The sequence below is a fragment of the Lepisosteus platostomus genome, chromosome 10 (assembly GCF_059453375.1).
Source record: "Lepisosteus platostomus isolate fLepPlt1 chromosome 10, fLepPlt1.hap1, whole genome shotgun sequence".
NCBI lineage: Eukaryota > Metazoa > Chordata > Actinopteri > Semionotiformes > Lepisosteidae > Lepisosteus > Lepisosteus platostomus.
In genome coordinates this window covers 13,571,045-13,589,914 of record NC_142620.1, presented here as the reverse complement: position 1 = coordinate 13,589,914, position 18,870 = coordinate 13,571,045, and the positions used below count along the sequence as shown (strand labels likewise).

At 37.9% G+C, this 18,870-nt stretch overlaps 1 protein-coding gene across 3 annotated transcripts in view; it reads right to left on the bottom strand.

The window, feature by feature from the left end:
- The window catches only part of LOC148653383 (phospholipase DDHD1-like), a 31,713-nt gene extending 13,233 nt beyond the window's left edge, over positions 1-18,480 (bottom strand). For 2 of the 3 annotated variants that reach the window (XM_088648321.1, XM_088648322.1), the window contains exons 1-5: positions 17,298-18,480; positions 13,538-13,714; positions 7,295-7,396; positions 4,251-4,379; positions 2,073-2,220 (exon numbers count right to left, since the gene is read on the bottom strand). In XM_088648321.1, the coding sequence (XP_088504447.1) occupies positions 2,073-2,220; positions 4,251-4,379; positions 7,295-7,396; positions 13,538-13,714; positions 17,298-18,114 (1,373 nt within the window). In that variant the 5' untranslated portion in view covers positions 18,115-18,480. The remainder of the gene's footprint in view (positions 1-2,072; positions 2,221-4,250; positions 4,380-7,294; positions 7,397-13,537; positions 13,715-17,297) is intronic. The other variant, XM_088648323.1, reaches the window with a different exon arrangement.
- Positions 18,481-18,870: the final 390 nt, after the last annotated feature.

Sequence of the window (18,870 nt, the reverse complement as noted above, 5' to 3'; positions counted from 1 at the left end):
AATCTGTTCTGAGAAGCTGAGTTTACAGCTGTCTACTTTAGTCTGCTTTACCCGTCTTAACGTACTAAGCCTCTGGCAGTACCAGGGATCAGCTGTCGTATGTCAGTGTGCAGGAAAGAAGAACGCTAAGAAAAGTCATGGCTCTTGCTCTTCCCATACTATAGAAAAAAGCACAAACTATGGAAATTCCTACCAACAAATTGGCAGCAACAAACAAACACTTCATAACAGACATCTGCAGTGTACAGTCAACCTTATACTCTTTATATATACAGTATATAATAAATGTTTTACCAGTTAATGCAATTTGATCAACTCTTCAAGTGTCAAGACAGTAGTACATTCATACTGTCCATTACTCACATCATTTTCATGACTTCAAATGTCATTTCTTTAATGTTGAAGACATAAAACTGTGTAGCAGTTATCAATTTAAAAAATATTAAAGGCATCTTGCTGAATGTAAGCACCAACCTAAAACTAAAACTTAGAGCTAAGAAAGTTGGGATAGGACCTGCATATACTATACTTACATCAAAATCAAAAGGTATCAAATAACAGGAACAATTCAAATTAAGAACTACTGCACACTATGAAACTTGTAAATTGCTGCCACCCACAACTAAAGGTCTTCTGTAGCTCAGCTGGCAAAACCACTGTTGAGCGACGTAGGAGACCCGGGTTCGAGCCCATGTGGTGAAGGATGAACCAGGACAGGAGCAGAGAGAGCGCAAGCCCAGGAACTCGAATTCATTACAATATTATTAATGGCAGCGCGGTGGCTCTGTGGCTAAGGATCTGCGCCTGTGGCTGGAAGGTTGCTGGTTTGTATCCCGCGGGTTGCAGAATATCCTACTCTGTTGGGCCCCCGAACAAGGCCCTTCACCCCAACTGCTCCAGGGGTGCCGTATAAATGGCTGACCCTGTGCTCTGACCCCCAGCTTCTCTCCCTGCCTGTGTGTCTCATGGAGAGCAAGCTGGGGTATGCGAAAAGACAAATTCCTAATACAAGGCATTGTATACAGCCAATAAAGTGATCTTATTTTGTATAACAGCTAGGCACTGGTAACTACAGAGAAAATAATTACATAAATCAAGTCATTTCAAATGCTCAACATCTAAAATATTCTTAAATAGTTTTTTTTTTAATTTACTTCTGGTATTCCTCCTAATTCCAAACAGAGAATTCTATACGTTTCCTACATATTCGTAATTAATATACAGACGTTGACAGAACTAGGTTTATAATTAATGTAATTATTCCATCTTTTGGCAAGATGGCGATAACTAAGTATTCATCAACATATTGCTGAACATGTAAAATGTCTAAGCAACAGAAAACAATAATCATTACAATAATCGTTATGTCTAAAAATATTAAAGTTCCATGTATATAATAAAATAGATCACTCCCATTCATCTGCTACATTTAGCAGCATAGCACCATTATGTCTCCATACATAATAGTCATGGTAAAACCTTATTTCTGTGCTTGTGTGCAGGATCAGAAAGTGCAAAGAACAAAAGACAATGCCAGGTGTACTCACCTTAAAGCCACACAAATTCAACCACTTATTATTCACAAACAGAAAAATGCAAATTCCAATGACCAAGAAACTTAGTCTGCTCCCAATAATGTATGAGGTGTGTAAATGCTTATTGAACCTTAGCACTAAATAACTAAGTGATATGTAAGTGTCTGTTGCTACACAAGGTGAAAATGAGCAATGTCATTTCAATTAGCAAACAAATTTGGAATTCAATGGTTTTCATAACAACGCACAAAATCCTGCCCAAAAAAAACTTCCCAATGCTAAGAGCAAAGCGATCTCTCCTTAACACACACTGTTATTCTATCAAATTGACGAGGGCTCTACAGAAAGAGAAAAGACAAGATCATTCAGCAATTACAAAGCAAATGAAGGCTCTGCAGAAAGATGGGATAATTCAATGTAAAATATATACCTTTTCCTGTCAAAATGGCACTGAAGTGGCTCAGTGGGTTCAAATATTTGTATGATTCTTCCTCAATTTAGATCCATGTTTGTTTGGGCAGGTAAGTATCGACTTACATGCCAGTGTTTTTTATGATGCGTCCTTGGTCCATCTTCTGTCCAATCCCATGAACGACAAACACAATGTGTGTAGTCCGAGGTGGCTTGTCTTCAAGGGAGGCCTCTTCGACATACCCACGGTGAAGACGTGTCCCACTACTTGATGCTACAAATTTACAAAAGACTGATTCAGGAGCCATATCACAGAATCATTTTAACTGGCAAATATAACTTTGAATTAGATATGAAGTACCTTAAGAATACGTTCAGGAAAATGTATATCACAGAACAGTATTTTCCAAACAAATTTTAACATCTGAAGCTTGCACTACATCGTTCATAATTCATACTTTTTCCCCCAACATTTAAGAGTGGAAGAAAAGATTCCTATGTGATGGTTTGAGAACAAAAACTTTACATTCTTAATTGGAGCAATATGCTTTTTAGATAAAGGAAATAAAAAAGAACAACTGGAAGCAAGCATATGGATTCAAACCTACTTAACACTTCCTTTTAAACTCTATAAATATTTAAAAACATGCAAATAAGAATTAAAAAATTAACTACACTTAGATCATCCTTGTGAGCACACTGCTAGCTAGCATATATCTGTAAGGGATACCATTGAACAAGTTAGTTTTAGTATGAGTGGAATTTATCAGTTGGTATTTATTTACTACTTTGGGGAGATTTGCAGTGGCTTGACCTCAATTGGCCTGACCACGGAAAGCGTTTTGTCTTTCAAATCCATGATTCTCAGCCCATGGTCTCTGAACCAATGCTGATCAGCCTCTGATGTGACAGACAGAGTCAGGGTGACACAGCTATAATGGATTAATTCTATTTTTTTTCTTCTGTTGTTTGCTTTTAGCCTTAGCAGTCCTGAAATGAGGAGGAATGTAGGCATTATAGCTGACCAGTCCTTTTCCCCAAAATTCTGTTATTTTAGAAGTTGTTAACAATGCCTGAAACAAAGGGTATATCCACCTTTTTACTGTCCAAAGACGATATCTAAAATTCACTAAATAATACTCTTTACTCCATCACCAACAAATTGCTTCCCTTGCTTCTAAAATCTAAAACCATTTTTTGCCATTGCTGTTTTGTATTTCATATAAGCAACAATTCAGTTATACAACAATCACAAGTCATTTTTTTTTGTTTACTATTATGTATAGTGTTAGATTCCAAACCAGAAATCAGAGACTTGAGTGAGGAATGTACACAGAGACAGCTTTGTTCGACCTGCATAACAAGAGAACTAAATTCTAAAGCAGCTGCTTACGTACATATTTTTTTAATCACATAAGGTCATTCACTTTATAAAAAGCTCTTCATTCTAACAGTTGTTTTTACTATTATCATTTCTCCAGAACCCAATCAAGAACTCACTTTTGTCGTTTTCTACCCTATAACGTACGCATAAATGTCAGTTATTCTGGTAAGCAACCTTTTCCAGCCTTTGTGTGATTAGCTTACTGTATGTGAGTCACAACCAAGTGTTTGTTCTTTAAAGCCTGTGTGTCGATGGTTAAACACAAGTAGTGAAGGTTCCAACTGGATTCAATCAATTAATATATATGGTTAATCCGCAACATATAACAGGATTTTAGACCTAAAACTGAAATGTCCCATCAGAATAAAGCATTTCAGAAATTCTAGATACTTTGGAAGTTTCTGTAATGCCAGCATAGAAATGTTTAAAAGGATATTATTTTATTCCCATAAATCTAAGCATTTATCAATTTGTATTCCATCAGTCAGTTTGAATAAGTACACAAACTGGACATTAACTGCATAAATAATTTCAAGTGGATTTTCTGGGCTATGCATTTAAAATGAATGAAAATTAAAGACCTGCTGTACTTCAGTTAAAATACTGCTTTCTGCATAACAGAATACCAACAGTTTTATGACAAATCATTTCATACTTGGGCATCTGAAATTTCTGAAAAACAAGCAAATCAATATCTTAGCTTTAGGTCTCTTTTAAGTATGCTAATGACTACATGCCAGCAGTGCAAGGACATTTCCGATAGTCCTTTGAAATTTTCTATCACAAGGGTTTGCTTATCAGGGTACTTAAAATTAGCCATCTTTGATCTATCCACATGATATTGAAACCTAAAATCACATTAGAAATATCATTTTTTGGTATAATAGAACTTACACATGGTATTAGCATGCAACACTAACCTTTGGAGAAGCCTAGCTTTTGTGTGACTGTGCGGGCTATTTTGGAGGTGGTGGCATCGCTGTAAAGGTACACCTCATCCACACTGTGCCAGTCAACATGACTGCGGCTCAGTTTTAGGCTGTGAATAGCTGCAAAGACAGAGGGAGGACAGAGACACATACAGAGAGACACAGAAAAGTAGACATACAAGGAGAGACGTGTCAGCAATAAAACACTTTGAATTCACATTCACAAACAGAAACAGAAATGTCATTGTAAATTCACATCTTGTTTTCATTTACTGTAGGTTGAAGGTTGATGATTAATCCGGTTATAGTTTGCTTTTCATCAATCTGAATCTCAAATTCCGGTTTGATTAGATAGATACTGCATTATTTAAGCAAATTAGAATTTTATGCTACTAAAAGATTTAAGAGAGAACTTGACATCATCTAAATTTGCCTTATATTTCAATTCATTTCATGTTCTACAAGTGTGTATTATTCTGTTTTTCTTAAACTGTAATTTAACCTGCTAACTATTCTAATGTAAACAGGTTCTGAAAATATTCTCCCACATTAAAACAGAGATGAGTGGTATCTTAAGTATATCAGGGAAACAAGCTTTGCTTAAATTCTCTAGAGCATTTTAAGATCCTAATTAACCTCTCATAGATAGGATACAAAACAAGAAAGACTTTTAATATTGGAGGTAGAAGGCACAGCAAAAGTAGGTGATATGAATGATTTGTAAGAGAAAAACTACATTACTACTCTTTTAGTTAAATAAGTTGAATGCTCCCCCTTAGTGTATGAAAATCATCTTGTACAGTATGTAGAGTTACAGTAGGTTACTACATGAAAAAAAAAATCCTTAGCCACTGTTTTTCAAGTTTTAACCTGGTAAGTTGAACACTTGTGCTTTCAGTTTATGTCTTTCTTCCTGCTATGTCTGTTACCTGTATTGCAAAATCTACTCGATTCTATGTGCAAAAGACTAGCCTGTCTCATCACAGAGATCAAGAAAAAATGGGTTCACAGTGAGGTCTTTTCATTCCTCATGTTTTTGCGTCCTTTCATGACGTTCATTTGCATTTTCTATGATTTTGTTAGCAGCAATTAAGGCAAATTACTAGTTAAACCAAACAATGCGATGCTTCAGCTTTGACAGAGGAAATCCCCACCACTACTAATTCACAACTGTAGCGTTTCATCAATGAATCCAAATCATTTGATTGGAAAACATGGCAAGGAGACCATGCAAAACACGAATACTAATCTATAGATCACTCTGTCTTAAAAGTAAACAAAGGAACATTTTGCAGATTTTGAATTTTTAGTTGCATATATTTTAAAATCATTTAAATCATTCTGTGAGACTAAGTCCACATTGTACGTCTACACTTGTCATTTGTAATGCTGATGCTGCATATAATGAAAGTCCCTGAAGAAAATGTACAAGCTTGTTAAAACACTCTCTCTTCTTGGCAATCCAATACCATACCCCCACTCAGCAATGACAGAAAAAGAAAGGGAGTCATTTACTCCAGGCAGCTGTTTTCATATAGAACCTCAAACATGCATAAGTTGTCTAGTTGAAAGGTTCTCAATTCTCTGTAATTTCAGTGATTACAGCACTTACTTTTCCACTGCAAAACATACAATTCAGTTTCAGAAAAACATGCAATGATGTTCAGTCATTCAAAACTTTCACTTAATTCTAAATAGAGAAATTAAAGAAAGCATAAGTCACACAGCAGTCTATTGCATGAAGGATCTTTAAATGTACTGTGTAGTATTCATCCACCCAAGGCATAACAAAATTTGACAAAAGAAGCTACAAAATATCTGTGCTTGAAAACAATATTAGGTGATTTACCACAAATGAGTGTCATAAAAACTGAAAGTAAGAACAGCTTTAATTCTAGCATCTGTAGTAAGAACAAGATTGAAGCAATGGAAGTAAGACCTTCAGCAAATTCCTTCTACCAAAACAGATAAAAGATATACTTAAGATACAAAAAATACAGAAAAGGGAAAACAGTCAATATGGAGGGAGCAGATCTAAGCATAAACAGAGATTCAGCAAGTAAAAAGGCAGAACAAAAAGATTTCCTAAGGATTTTGGGAAATCGGATTAACTCAGGAAGCATCTTTGGTTTTAGACGAAGAAATGACCATCTTGATCACTGCAAATTTTCCTTATATTAACTAGCTACACTCGTATACTTAAATGATTCACAGTTAAATGTTTTAGATCTTGATTGGGAGTCTCCCCCCTTTACTTCTGTATCAGCAGTTAGCCCCTTCCATTAAATGTTTCTAAATCCTGTAAAATAGGAGTAATATTTGTGTAGCGCCCAACAAAACTGATTTATTCTAAATATTCCTAACAGAAATGTGCTGCAGTTTGTTCTCCACGGCTCTCACCCAGCATTATATTTTACAAATTCAGAGAAAGTACAGCATAGTTCCACTTGGACTCATATTTAACAACAAAAAGACATGGGGAAACGTAATCGAAACATGGGCCACAGAACCCTATCTTTCTAAACACAAGCAATGTGTTTAGCAATGTGTATAAATGAGAGCAGGCCATTTAGCCCAATTAGTAGTTAATAGATTGAAGAAATCCAGGATCTCAGCTTCAACAACATGGCTGGATAGCTTGTGCATACTCCCAACCCTTCGGATAAAAAAGTACCGGTTGTTCTCAGAGTTTTCAACGCAACACAAACACTCTCCATGTTCACTAACTACACTGAAGCCTGATGTAGACAAATATTTGAATTTCTAAAATGTTCCTGACATTTTGTATTGGATGTCTCAATGCTGCCTAATGGTTCTGAGCAATGACAAGATGCATCTATTGCTTTACATGAATAAGACCAGGAATGATAGATTTTATGATCAATAGGATACTGAAGTAGAAAAAAGCAGCAGTGACTAGGCAGAAGAATAGGAGTGCAAAACTAATCAGGCTCAATCTAGGATAGCAGTAGTTAAAACAGCCATTTAGGGAGAAGAAGAATGAGGCATGTTAATAAAGTATATTGTTACTGTACCTTGGCAACGTTTTCGCTTGTGACATGCAGTTTTAGCATTCGGCTGATATCCTCTCCATTTGAACAGAAAGGGGAGGTAGAAAGGGGGCAGATGGGAGAGAACTAACAAATTAAGAAACAGTGAGTGTCATGGCAGTGGTGGGCAAGGCTAGTCAGCAAAATGTGCTCTCCATCACAGTCCTCTGAACAACTAATTACAAAAGTCTTTCTTTGTAACAACGCTGAATGTGTACTTTAAAATCTTAATTTTACACATCACACAAAAAACAGAGCACATCTTTGTCAACAACACAGCCGACTTAAGGTAAATCTACTGTTAGTGCTCTTAGACAATCAGGATTTTGAATCCCTTTGGTAACTTTATGGCAATCAATTAGCTGCCAAGTGAAATCAGTCTCATTTTAAATTTACCAGTGACACTCATGGTGATTCAGAAGGATTTCTGATCTCTCTCATTCTATGCATATTTCTCAATGCTTGTACACAAAACTATTTGCCCAAATGAAAATGAGATTACATCACGGCCATAAAAGGAACAACAGCAAGAGAATTGACTAATCATAAATTCAGAGAGGACATTTAAGTGAAAAGCCATTTTGCACTCTTTGTACATAAAAAGACAAGAGGCAAAAAAATCATTTAAAAAGGACTGTTCCATGATTTCTTTGCAAATTTCTGAATTTCCTCATCTAGTTGTATTTTCTAATAAAAATAAAGATGTTCTGTTATGCTACTTTTATTAAAATTATATATTAATATTTTGACAATAAAAGGCTCTTGTACAGTCATTTGTACCATTATAAAAAGCATGCCTTAAGTAGCCAAGGAATTTCTTCAAATAGTAAACAGAAAAAGCAGGAAGGTCAGACTTGTTACTGATTAAACAGTTCTTAAAAAGCAATCATTAGGAAAACTGCTTTTTTAATTTTCTGGCAAAAATTTCAAGTAAAAATAGACAGCAGATGGTTTCCTTAGACAGATTGTATTGTAAAAGGACTGCAATGGTATGATGTCCAGGTTTGATGTGAGCTTTTCACAAGGTTGCAGGTAGTAGGATTTTCTGGAATGATTATAAGCAAACCAATAGTGGTTTAAATACAGTTTCATTCAAGATTCCATCGCAGAGTTTGGTACCCTTACCAAATTGAATTGATCAAAATGCTCATATAATTTTTTACAGAAATTGTTTATGTAAAATCGTGTGCTAGAAATGCACGAGAAGTCTAAAAGACTTGTGCTGAACTGCACGAACAGTTATTGTAACCTTTTCCCTCCAATTCCTGGAAGTTCAGATATGCTAGTTTGTGATTATTTGAACCTTAGCCATTCCTGGTCATTGCTCTTGCCGCTACACTCTTGATGGCAAAACCTCAGAGGGTAGAAGTTTTGGAGCGTGCGTGTATCAAAGACAAAGTGAACTATTGGCAAATAATGCACAAAAAAAGGAGAAAATTTAAACAGGTAAAAATATTCTATAAAACACTCGTAATAGATTATAATAATTGAATACAAAAGTGTTATAAAAATGTCTTGTAAAATCCTCAATTGTCCTGTTAAATAAATGTGATCCCTTGATGGAAGGCTTCCCATTTAACAAAACCTTATAATGCTTCCATTTAATCTTATTTATAAGATTATAACAAACAATAGCGGTATTAGCATCCCACATGAACACTTAATCATGGAGATGACATGGAGCCAGTCCTCTTTAATCACCTCAGATATTCCATGTAATCCCAGAGGTTACATTCCTCTCTGCACATTTATTAATTTTCTTTGTTCAAGATTAAATATATTTTACTGCCACGTTAAACGACAAAGTGTGTGAGTCAAGTTTTAAAATATTGGTCACCTTTTTGTATACATATATTGCATTTTTTATCTTAAAATAAATATTTAATACATTGGATATATCACCACAACATACTGAGACAAATTAAATATGTCCTTCACAACGAGGTATTTCACACATTACTTGGCATCTCTGGGCAAGATTGAAAATCTATTGATTAGGCAACTCCTTTCCAGAAGAGCCCAGATCTAACTTATGGGCAGAAATGTAAAACAGCACTACATTAACATCCTTCTTTCACAGCAGAGTAACACAATGTTAAAAACAAAATGAATGGAAAGTGAAAACGATTATTATTACAGAGATTATATTAATGTAAAGATATGGGAAATGAAATGTGTGCTATTATATAAATGTATATATATATATCAATTGCATTTAATCTAATATGAAATAAATCTTCACTGATTTACTGTTGCTCTCTAAAACGAAAATTCATAACAGATTCACTGAAAATTCCAATCACAAATGGGGTAGAATTATATCTGCTGAAAGCTTTAGATTTTTTTATGGTAAACTCACAGTTATCTAATGTAATCAGGTTGATCAAATCCTGGGATATCTTAATAATATATTTTCTTTATCCTAATTTTGTTTGCCACTGTATTATACTGATTTGCGGCACATCATGAAGTAAGTTTGTACGTTTAAGATACGCTGATGCTTTTGGATTAAAAGTCCCCAGGTAGTTACACATGCTGCTCAACATTTAACACATCAATACATATCATACACCACGTTTCAAAAACTCAAAAGAAAGGAAAAAATAAATGATTTAAAATACATTCTACGGTATTAAAAAGGACCAACAGGTAAACCACAGTGCCATTCCTTTTATGTGTTAAATATTCTACAATTTGCTTCGCTTGGGATAATTCTGTTATTAATATGTTCTGTAACCAAACTGGAAAGCATCCTAAACTGTGAAGTTTACAAACCATGTGCCAGGATCAAAGACTACTCTCAAATAAGCAGTACGTCTCACCAGGGCCATGTCTGTGCACTAAGCCAATGTTTCAAAAAAAGTAATGTTCACTGCTATTTGTTCCTATTGTTCCACAGTTATCTTAGACACACAATCTGAAATTAGACCAATCTAACAGACCAAATCATAAAGAGGGAACTGATGTTTCTGGCATTTAAAATGAGATAGTTAAACTTGTTTCACTTGCAACTTAAGAATGATTTTGACCCAGCCATTAAAATAGTATCTGAATGAAGTGCCATAGCTCACACAGGACACCATCACCATTTTGATATAGCCTTTTCATCACTCACTGTCAGATTTTTATAGTGATTCATCCTTCCTTAAAAGAAGAGAAGACGGGGAACACTGTAGTAGTTATTACACTGATCTAATGTTTGTGATATACAGTGCCTTGCGAAAGTATTCGGCCCCCTTGAACTTTTCAACCTTTTGCCACAATTCAGGCTTCAAACATAAAGATATAAATTTTTTATTTTATGTGAAGAATCACCAACAAGTGGGACACAATTGTGAAGTGGAACGAAATCTATTGGATTTTTGAAACTTTTTTAACTAATAAAAAAATGAAAAGTGGGGCGTGCAAAATTATTCGGCCCCCTTGCGTTAATACTTTGTAGAGCCACCTTTTGCTGCGATTACAGCTGCAAGTCGCTTGGGGTATGTCTCTATCAGTTTTGCACATCGAGAGACTGAAATTCTTGCCCATTCTTCCTTGCAAAACAGCTCGAGCTCAGTGAGGTTGGATGGAGAGCGTTTGTGAACAGCAGTTTTCAGCTCTTTCCACAGATTCTCGATTGGATTCAGGTCTGGACTTTGACTTGGCCATTCAAACACCTGGATACGTTTATTTGTGAACCATTCCTTTGTAGATTTTGCTGTATGTTTGGGATCATTGTCTTGTTGGAAGATAAATCTCCGTCCCAGTTTCAGGTCTTTTGCAGACTCCAACAGGTTTTCATCCAGAATGGTCCTGTATTTGGCTGCATCCATCTTCCCCTCAATTTTAACCATCTTCCCTGTCCCTGCTGAAGAAAAGCAGGCCCAAACCATGATGCTGCCACCACCATGTTTGACAGTGGGGATGGTGTGTTGAGGGTGATGAGCTGTGTTGCTTTTACGCCAAACATATCGTTTTGCATTGTGGCCAAAAAGTTCGATTTTGGTTTCATCTGACCAGAGCACCTTCTTCCACATGTTTGGGGTGTCTCCCAGGTGGCTTGTGGCAAACTTTAGACGAGACTTTTTATGGATATCTTTGAGAAATGGCTTTCTTCTTGCCACTCTTCCATAAAGGCCAGATTTGTGCAGTGTAAGACTGATTGTTGTCCTATGGACAGACTCTCCCACCTCAGCTGTAGTTCTCTGCAGTTCATCCAGAGTGATCATGGGCCTCTTAGCTGCATCTCTGATCAGTCTTCTCCTTGTCTGAGCTGAAAGTTTAGAGGGACGGCCAGGTCTTGGTAGATTTGCAGTGGTCTGATACTCCTTCCATTTCAAGATGATCGCTTGCACAGTGCTCCTTGGGATCTTTGAAGCTTGGGAAATCTTTTTGTATCCAAATCCGGCTTTAAACTTCTCCACAACAGTATTACGGACCTGCCTGGTGTGTTCCTTGGTCTTCATGATGCTCTCTGCGCTTTCAACAGAACCTTGAGACTATCACAGAGCAGGTGCATTTATACAGAGACTTGATTACACACAGGTGGATTCTATTTATCACCATCAGTCATTTAGGACAACATTGGATCATTCAGAGATCCTCGCTGAACTTCTGGAGTGAGTTTGCTGCACTGAAAGTAAAGGGGCCGAATAATTTTGCACGCCCCACTTTTCATTTTTTTATTAGTTAAAAAAGTTTCAAAAATCCAATAGATTTCGTTCCACTTCACAATTGTGTCCCACTTGTTGGTGATTCTTCACATAAAATAAAAAATTTATATCTTTATCTTTGAAGCCTGAAATGTGGCAAAAGGTTGAAAAGTTCAAGGGGGCCGAATACTTTCGCAAGGCACTGTACACCAACAATTCTATAAAAGTACTAACATCTTTAAACATTTCGAACGCTGCTGAGGGTAACTGTTGGTTTGAAATTCTGCTTTAGTTTTTCCAATCTTATTACATTCAAAAATGCTTTATATCTTATTACAGCTTCAAACTTTTTTTTACCCATCTATGGCTTCCCTCTTTCAATCACTTTAACGATATGTAAAATAGCATTACATTTTCACAGCAAAGCAGCATCTCCTGTTTTGCTAGCACTTTTCTAATGACTGACTTCAAAGTAGTATTGCTCATGTGAATCATATTCACAGCATTACCATTTCACCGTGCTCTTGATTACACTTACATTTAGTGCCAGGGTTTTGACTTTATCAGAACTGAATTATTTCCATCTCAAGAATTCTGAGCCACACAGGGAGGGTTTGACTTACAAGAAATGAATTTTGTTCCTATTATTGTACTGGTAAAAGACAATTTCCACTCAAAAAAGACTCAGTGTATCTTAAATTTCATTAGGGAAATCCAATTGCAAAGGGAACAAGGTTTGCTACAGCAACACGTACATAATGATTAAATACAAGACATTCAAGATCTAGAAATACTCTTATATCTCAAATAATGACAAGGTGATTAACATTAACACTATGTATAGTACACGATACACACCATTAAAAAGTTTAACTATCTAATTTTGATGTTTGCTACAAATACCTTCTCCTTCATCTCCCTCATCTCCCCTGTGTATACAGAATGGGGAATATACTTATATATTCAACCAGTTACTGGCGCAAGATCAATGCCTAGCATTCGCAGGCCACTCAATGGCAGTTTTCTATTAGGATTTTTTTTAGTCTAAATTGAAGAAACAAATATTGATTTTAAAATAGTTGAGCAGTTCTTTGTCTGGAATTTTCAGCAAAATGTTTACCTCACTAATATATTTCAATTGGATTTAGAAAATGTGTAGTTTAGACTATGTTCAGTAAAAAATACTTTCACAATGATTACACTCATAATTTACTGAATATGAGCTAGCTACATAATGCTGTTCAAATGCTGCTTAAGACTGTAGGCTACTGCTGGCTGCCATTCTCTTTGACAGTTCTCAGAATATCTGATAAAACTGCTGATTTGGACTATCGGACAATTTAGCTGAATCTTCAGTGACAGGTTTCACTGAAGTCATGGGAAATAAAGCATTGCGCACTTAAATCGTTCACTGAAAGGATGCAACATAAGTATATATAGAAGTGCCTTTTCACTTAAACTACACTAAAAATCCATTCAACATATTTTTTCCACCCCCTTGGTACATGCTGAATGACTGTCTTGGAAATTCTTCATAGACCATGTACAGTTTTCAATTCACCTCCTCCATGAGGTACAAGCTTTGTGCACTCACCGTCCTTGCTGTCAACTGTCTTAGCCACAACATCAGTGTCGAAACTGTTTTGCATCTGGTGTCCACGGAAGCAGCTCAAGTGTTCCAACTCAATGAGGTCACTCTCCTCTTCCTCTAGTGGAAGCCATGTGCCATCAATGAACCACTGTCCCCTCATCACTGGGATCCTGTCCTGCTCTACAATGGTAAGAAAAGACAGAGCAGTATTATAATACAAGAGGAGACCTGCTCAGCCACCTTTCTGTAGGATCAAAAGACACTGAAGAAGAAAGAGATATTTTCTTTATAAATGACATTTTGTTGCAAGTTCAGAAAAGGCGGTCTTCTTTAATCTGGTAGATCTTCTACCTATTCATCTCATTTTAGCCATTAAAAATGTAATTTAATGAAAAATGCTTACAAATTAAATGTTTGCAGACCCCTACATCAACATGAACCAATATAAATTTGTTTTCACATGCTCATATTTAACCTATTAATGCAAATGTGATTTTTTTATGCAAGTCAATCATTTAAACTCTTTTGGTGCAGCTTGGTTTAACTTACATCAAGCACTACTCTGATCTGTAATGAGATATAATGCACAGATAAGGAGCTACTCAGATCACAACTCATTCTTCCTTCAGGTATCATTTTTTATTCCAAGCACTTGCATGATGAGTTATTTTAAGACTTCGCAGGAGAAATCCCTTCTCAATCTGGATGTATAGTCATGCCTTACATGACAGACTATTAATGAGAAGAGAACAAAATACAATATATGTTCTACTCATTAACCAATGCTACACAAAAGATAAAACGCACAAATCAAAACACTGACGAGGTTATGGCACATAAAGAGTTCAGTTCATAAAAGGAAAGAAAATCATTCTATATATATAGCCAGCAGCCATATCACCCTGCAACACACAAGTGGCAACCCACTGAAGCTCAGCAGGTGTGAGCCTGGTCAGTACCTGGCTGGGAGACCTCCTGGGAAAAACTAAGGTTGCTGCTGGAAGAGGTGTTAGTGGGGCCAGCAGGGGGTGCTCACTCTGCAGTCCATGTGGGTCCTAATGCCCCAGTATAGTGACGGGGACACTATACTGTAAACAGGAGCCATCCTTCTGATGAGACGTAAAACCGTCCTGACTCTCTGTGGTCATTAAAAATCCCAAGGCGTTTCTCGAAAAGAGTAGGGGTACAACCCCGGCGTCCTGGCCAAATTTCCCATTGGCCCTTACCAATCATGGCCTCCTAATAATCCCCATCTATGAATTGGCTTCATTACTCTGCTCTCCTCCCCACTGATAGGTGGAGGGGAGTCCCCATTACCTGTAAAGTGCTTTGAGTGGAGTGTCCAGAAAAGCGCTATATAAGTGTAAGCAATTATTATTATTCTAAGAGAAATAACAGATTATGTTTCTGCAATTCTTTTCCCTACAGAATACAAAATCAACAATCAACAAAAGAAAAAAAGTAGATCTAAAGACACAAGTCAAACCTACTTAGCACCATACACTGTGATAATGGAAACAATACACCAGGGGAGCAGATGCTCAGTAGTACAATAGAGTTGAAAACTCAATACCAGCCAAGGCATTCAGGAAGAAACAGCCCTTTCAAGATTAATGGACAAGGATTTCCTGAATCCCCTGCCAGTACTGCACTCAGGTAAATTAATTCACACTTTGCATCACGCAATCTTATACATTATTAACAGGGTGCAGCAAAAGAGAAGATTGGGGGGAAGGAGATTATGGGATTCACCCTCATTGACACAGTATTCTCCCATAAAAGCTAATTCACTCTGAACAGGGCAGGGCATAACAGACCTTAAGAGAACAACTAGCCAATTCCGTAGCAGACACCATTTCATAGCATCCTAAAAGTACAACAGATTACAAACTGTGAATGTGGAAACAAAAATGTGGAAGCAAAATCAAAAACAGGAACAAAAAGTGCTACATTACGTTTCTTTTTTCTTTTGGATTAACAATGTGCATCATACATAAATAAAAAGGGAATTTCAAAGTGATTCTTGAGCTATAATAATTAATCACTGACTTGGAACAGAGCAGATAAAGTCTTCATCTCCCTTTCCTTGTCTTGTGTTTCAGGATCATAATCCGGTATAGAGTGAATGCCAAATCTTGCATTGTTCAAAGGAAGCCACCTGTACCTCTACTAAATTGAGGGAAAAATGCTAACAAACGCTTCCCTGAGCCTAATGAGCCAGCTATTTTTAACGAAGGTTGATTTCCCAGTGTTAAGATCATAATAAGTGATGCAGTTACGTGGTCTTAAGTATTTAAGGATTTCTATTTATAATGATATATTATTAGTGCACAATCATTAGTCAACAAAGGCGACATATAATACGAAAAATACAAAGGTCAGATGCATTTTGCTGCTGATTAATATAGTTACTGTTGAAACCAATATCAAGCTTCAAGAATTTGAATATAAAATGCAGAGTTCAATAGGATAACCACAAACTCAGAATCACAAGCCCAACTTCAAGGTGTAAATGAAATATTTTGATAGTTGATAATGACGGTAATTAGGGCGATGTTATTAAAATGGAAGTACCACTACTCGGTCCCCACCAACTTAAAATCTAATAACCAAAGAAAATAAAGGAATGTGATGTATTTAGCAGTGATCATTACATGGGTAAGAAAATTAAACATTCTGAATATTTAGACAACATATTTAAAGCAGTTGCCCCGAGGTTATACACTACAGACGGCAAACCCTGCAATGTTAAATTTGTCTTTCGGCCACAATCCCTTGTTAGAGGAGACTCAGTCTGTGTTAATAAAATACACTGACAGGAGAAGGGATATAAGCAAATTTTGGCAAATGTTAAAACAAGCTCAGACCCAGAGGCCATAACCTGATTGTGAGACTACTTTGCATTCAACTTGCAGAATAAATAGCAGCAGTAAAGCAGTAAGGCAACTGTACAATTTTGCTCTTCTTTGGTCTGTATAATTTCATTCAGCGATGCGGTTTAGGATTTGGGTGCAACTATCAGTTGCCCAGGAAGTGATTAGAGGTTAAGGCCTGATTACAGGCAGTTTACAGAAACATCTGGCAGTGCAGGAGCAAGACAAGTAAATACCACCTTGAAACCATGATGTATTTATAGGTACTTGCAATTTCAAGTTATCTTCTACAAATAGTGCATGATTTTTGAAGAAAGTAAGCCTCAGCTTCAAATAATGTTATATACTGTTAAACTTTTAATGACGTGGAATTTTACACATAAAAGAAACTTGACGTCATGTAAAACCTGTTTGCCATGTCATAGGCTGTTTTGCACTGCGGGTGTGAGTCCTGATTTTCTGAAAAAAAGTGCATCTCCAAATTTCAACACTGATAACATGGAAGTGCTTGCATGAAACGTCCCTTTATATGCATTACTCTTTCCATCACTTACACTGCACTGAGATAGGTCATTTATTTGACTTCCCCAATACCTGTCAAAAGCATGACCAGAACACGAGACTGCATGTCTATGCATTCATGTAAATGAACCTGCGGTTTGAGATGAACCCCTGATTTATTACTTAAATTTCACAAAGAAGGGTTGTCTTGGAAGTTAAAGAGCCTATAATGTTCTGGATTTCTAAAGCCGCGTGTCTCTATTATCCCCAAAATAAAGTTCCAATGCCCAAGAAAGCAGAAGTGGTGTTATCACGTTTCTTTAAAAAAAACAGGACGCAACGTAAAACACGCAAAGCACTAGTTTATCCCTTAGGTCAAAAATACTTACGGTTCCAGTACACCGGATAGCACTCCTTCTCTTTAACGTCCACCTCGTACAGTCCACCTCTAACGCAGACGGGCTCGACATTGATGATAATCGAATCGAGGTCTCTCTCCCTGGTGTCTGCTCCGTCGTCGGTCCCTCGGTCTGCACTTCCGCTGCTGGCTTGCTCTACGGACACCTGACCCTCGCCTCCAACATCCCGTGTCTCACCCACGGATACCTCTGACCCAGCTGCTGCCTCTTCGCCCTCCTCCGAACCGGCGACCCCCAGGCGCCTGGCCTTGCTGGGGTTCAGCTCGAGGAACTTGCGGTACATCACTTCGATTTTCAGAGAGTCGTAGCCGACGAAGTGTTTCCAGGTTTTCTTGTCCTCCTTGTAAAACCAGCGGACCTCCTCGGGCCCCAGCTCGGTGACGACCTCGTACCGGTGTCTCGAACTGCTGGAGCGGTTCCGCTTCCTCGTTTCCATCACCGGGGCGACATTCCCGTCGCTCTCGCTGTAGTCCGGCTCCCCTGTTTCCAGATAGGCAGCGCCCGAGTCGGAACCACTGTGGAAACCAGGATACGGGTCTTCCACTAGGCCCAACATCATACCGTCTTGGGGGGGCCGGTGCCGAGCCCGTACAAGCGGCAGTCTGTCCAAGCCTGCCTGGACCGATCGCATCCCTCCATGGATCCGCTCCCCGCCCATCGGCTCTTCATAGCAGCGCACGAACACGTCGCTTCCCAAATCCCATTCACTGTCTCCGACCGAGGTACCGCTTTTCTCCGGGCTTTCAGGTGGACTAAGCAGAGACGCCTTGTCTGAGTATTTGCTCATGCCTGTTTTATATTAATTCACCCGGATTCAATCCTGTACGTTTCGGGATTTAGTCCAAATATTTTCTAACATGCATATGGCTGCATCTCTGATACCTACGGTTCATTATTCTGATAAATCCTTGGGATCCTAGCAGCCCTGGCTCTCCCTTCTCCCTTCTCCCTCTCCCTCCCACGACAAGCACCACCAGCAGCGGCGCCGGCTAGGAACAACTTCCCTTCTGTAGCCGGACATAGAACCCAGCGGGCCCGGCTGCCCTGTTTTTAAATCCCCCTTAGGTTCCTGTCTCTCTAGCAGCTTGTCAGCTGAGCTCGATCTCTCTTGTTTCAAAACATCTAGCCGGTTTGCAGGGTAACACGAGCACGCGCCCGGCCACAACTTCTCTACGTCACCGCAGACGCAGGCGAAGCTGGCTAGCCGCGTACCACATGTGGACGCGCACGCACACGGGGCGCTCCGCAGTATTTTGTTTTTCAAATCGCGATTTATTATTGCGTTTGGTTCAAATAGCAATTAATGACTACAGCTTTGATTTGGGGATTTCTTGTCGTTTCATGTTGTGCATAGTTCATAGTGTGAGCTGTGTTTGATAAAAGCAAATAAAATGGTATTTTTAAAAAGTACATTCAGTTCACCCGCTTATTTGCAACCTATATTAAACTAAACAACTGCATTGTGTTTACGAATGAGGACAGGATAGGTTAGATCAGCTTCCCATGATTTACGTAGGCGTTAAAAAACGGGGAAGAGAAGTGT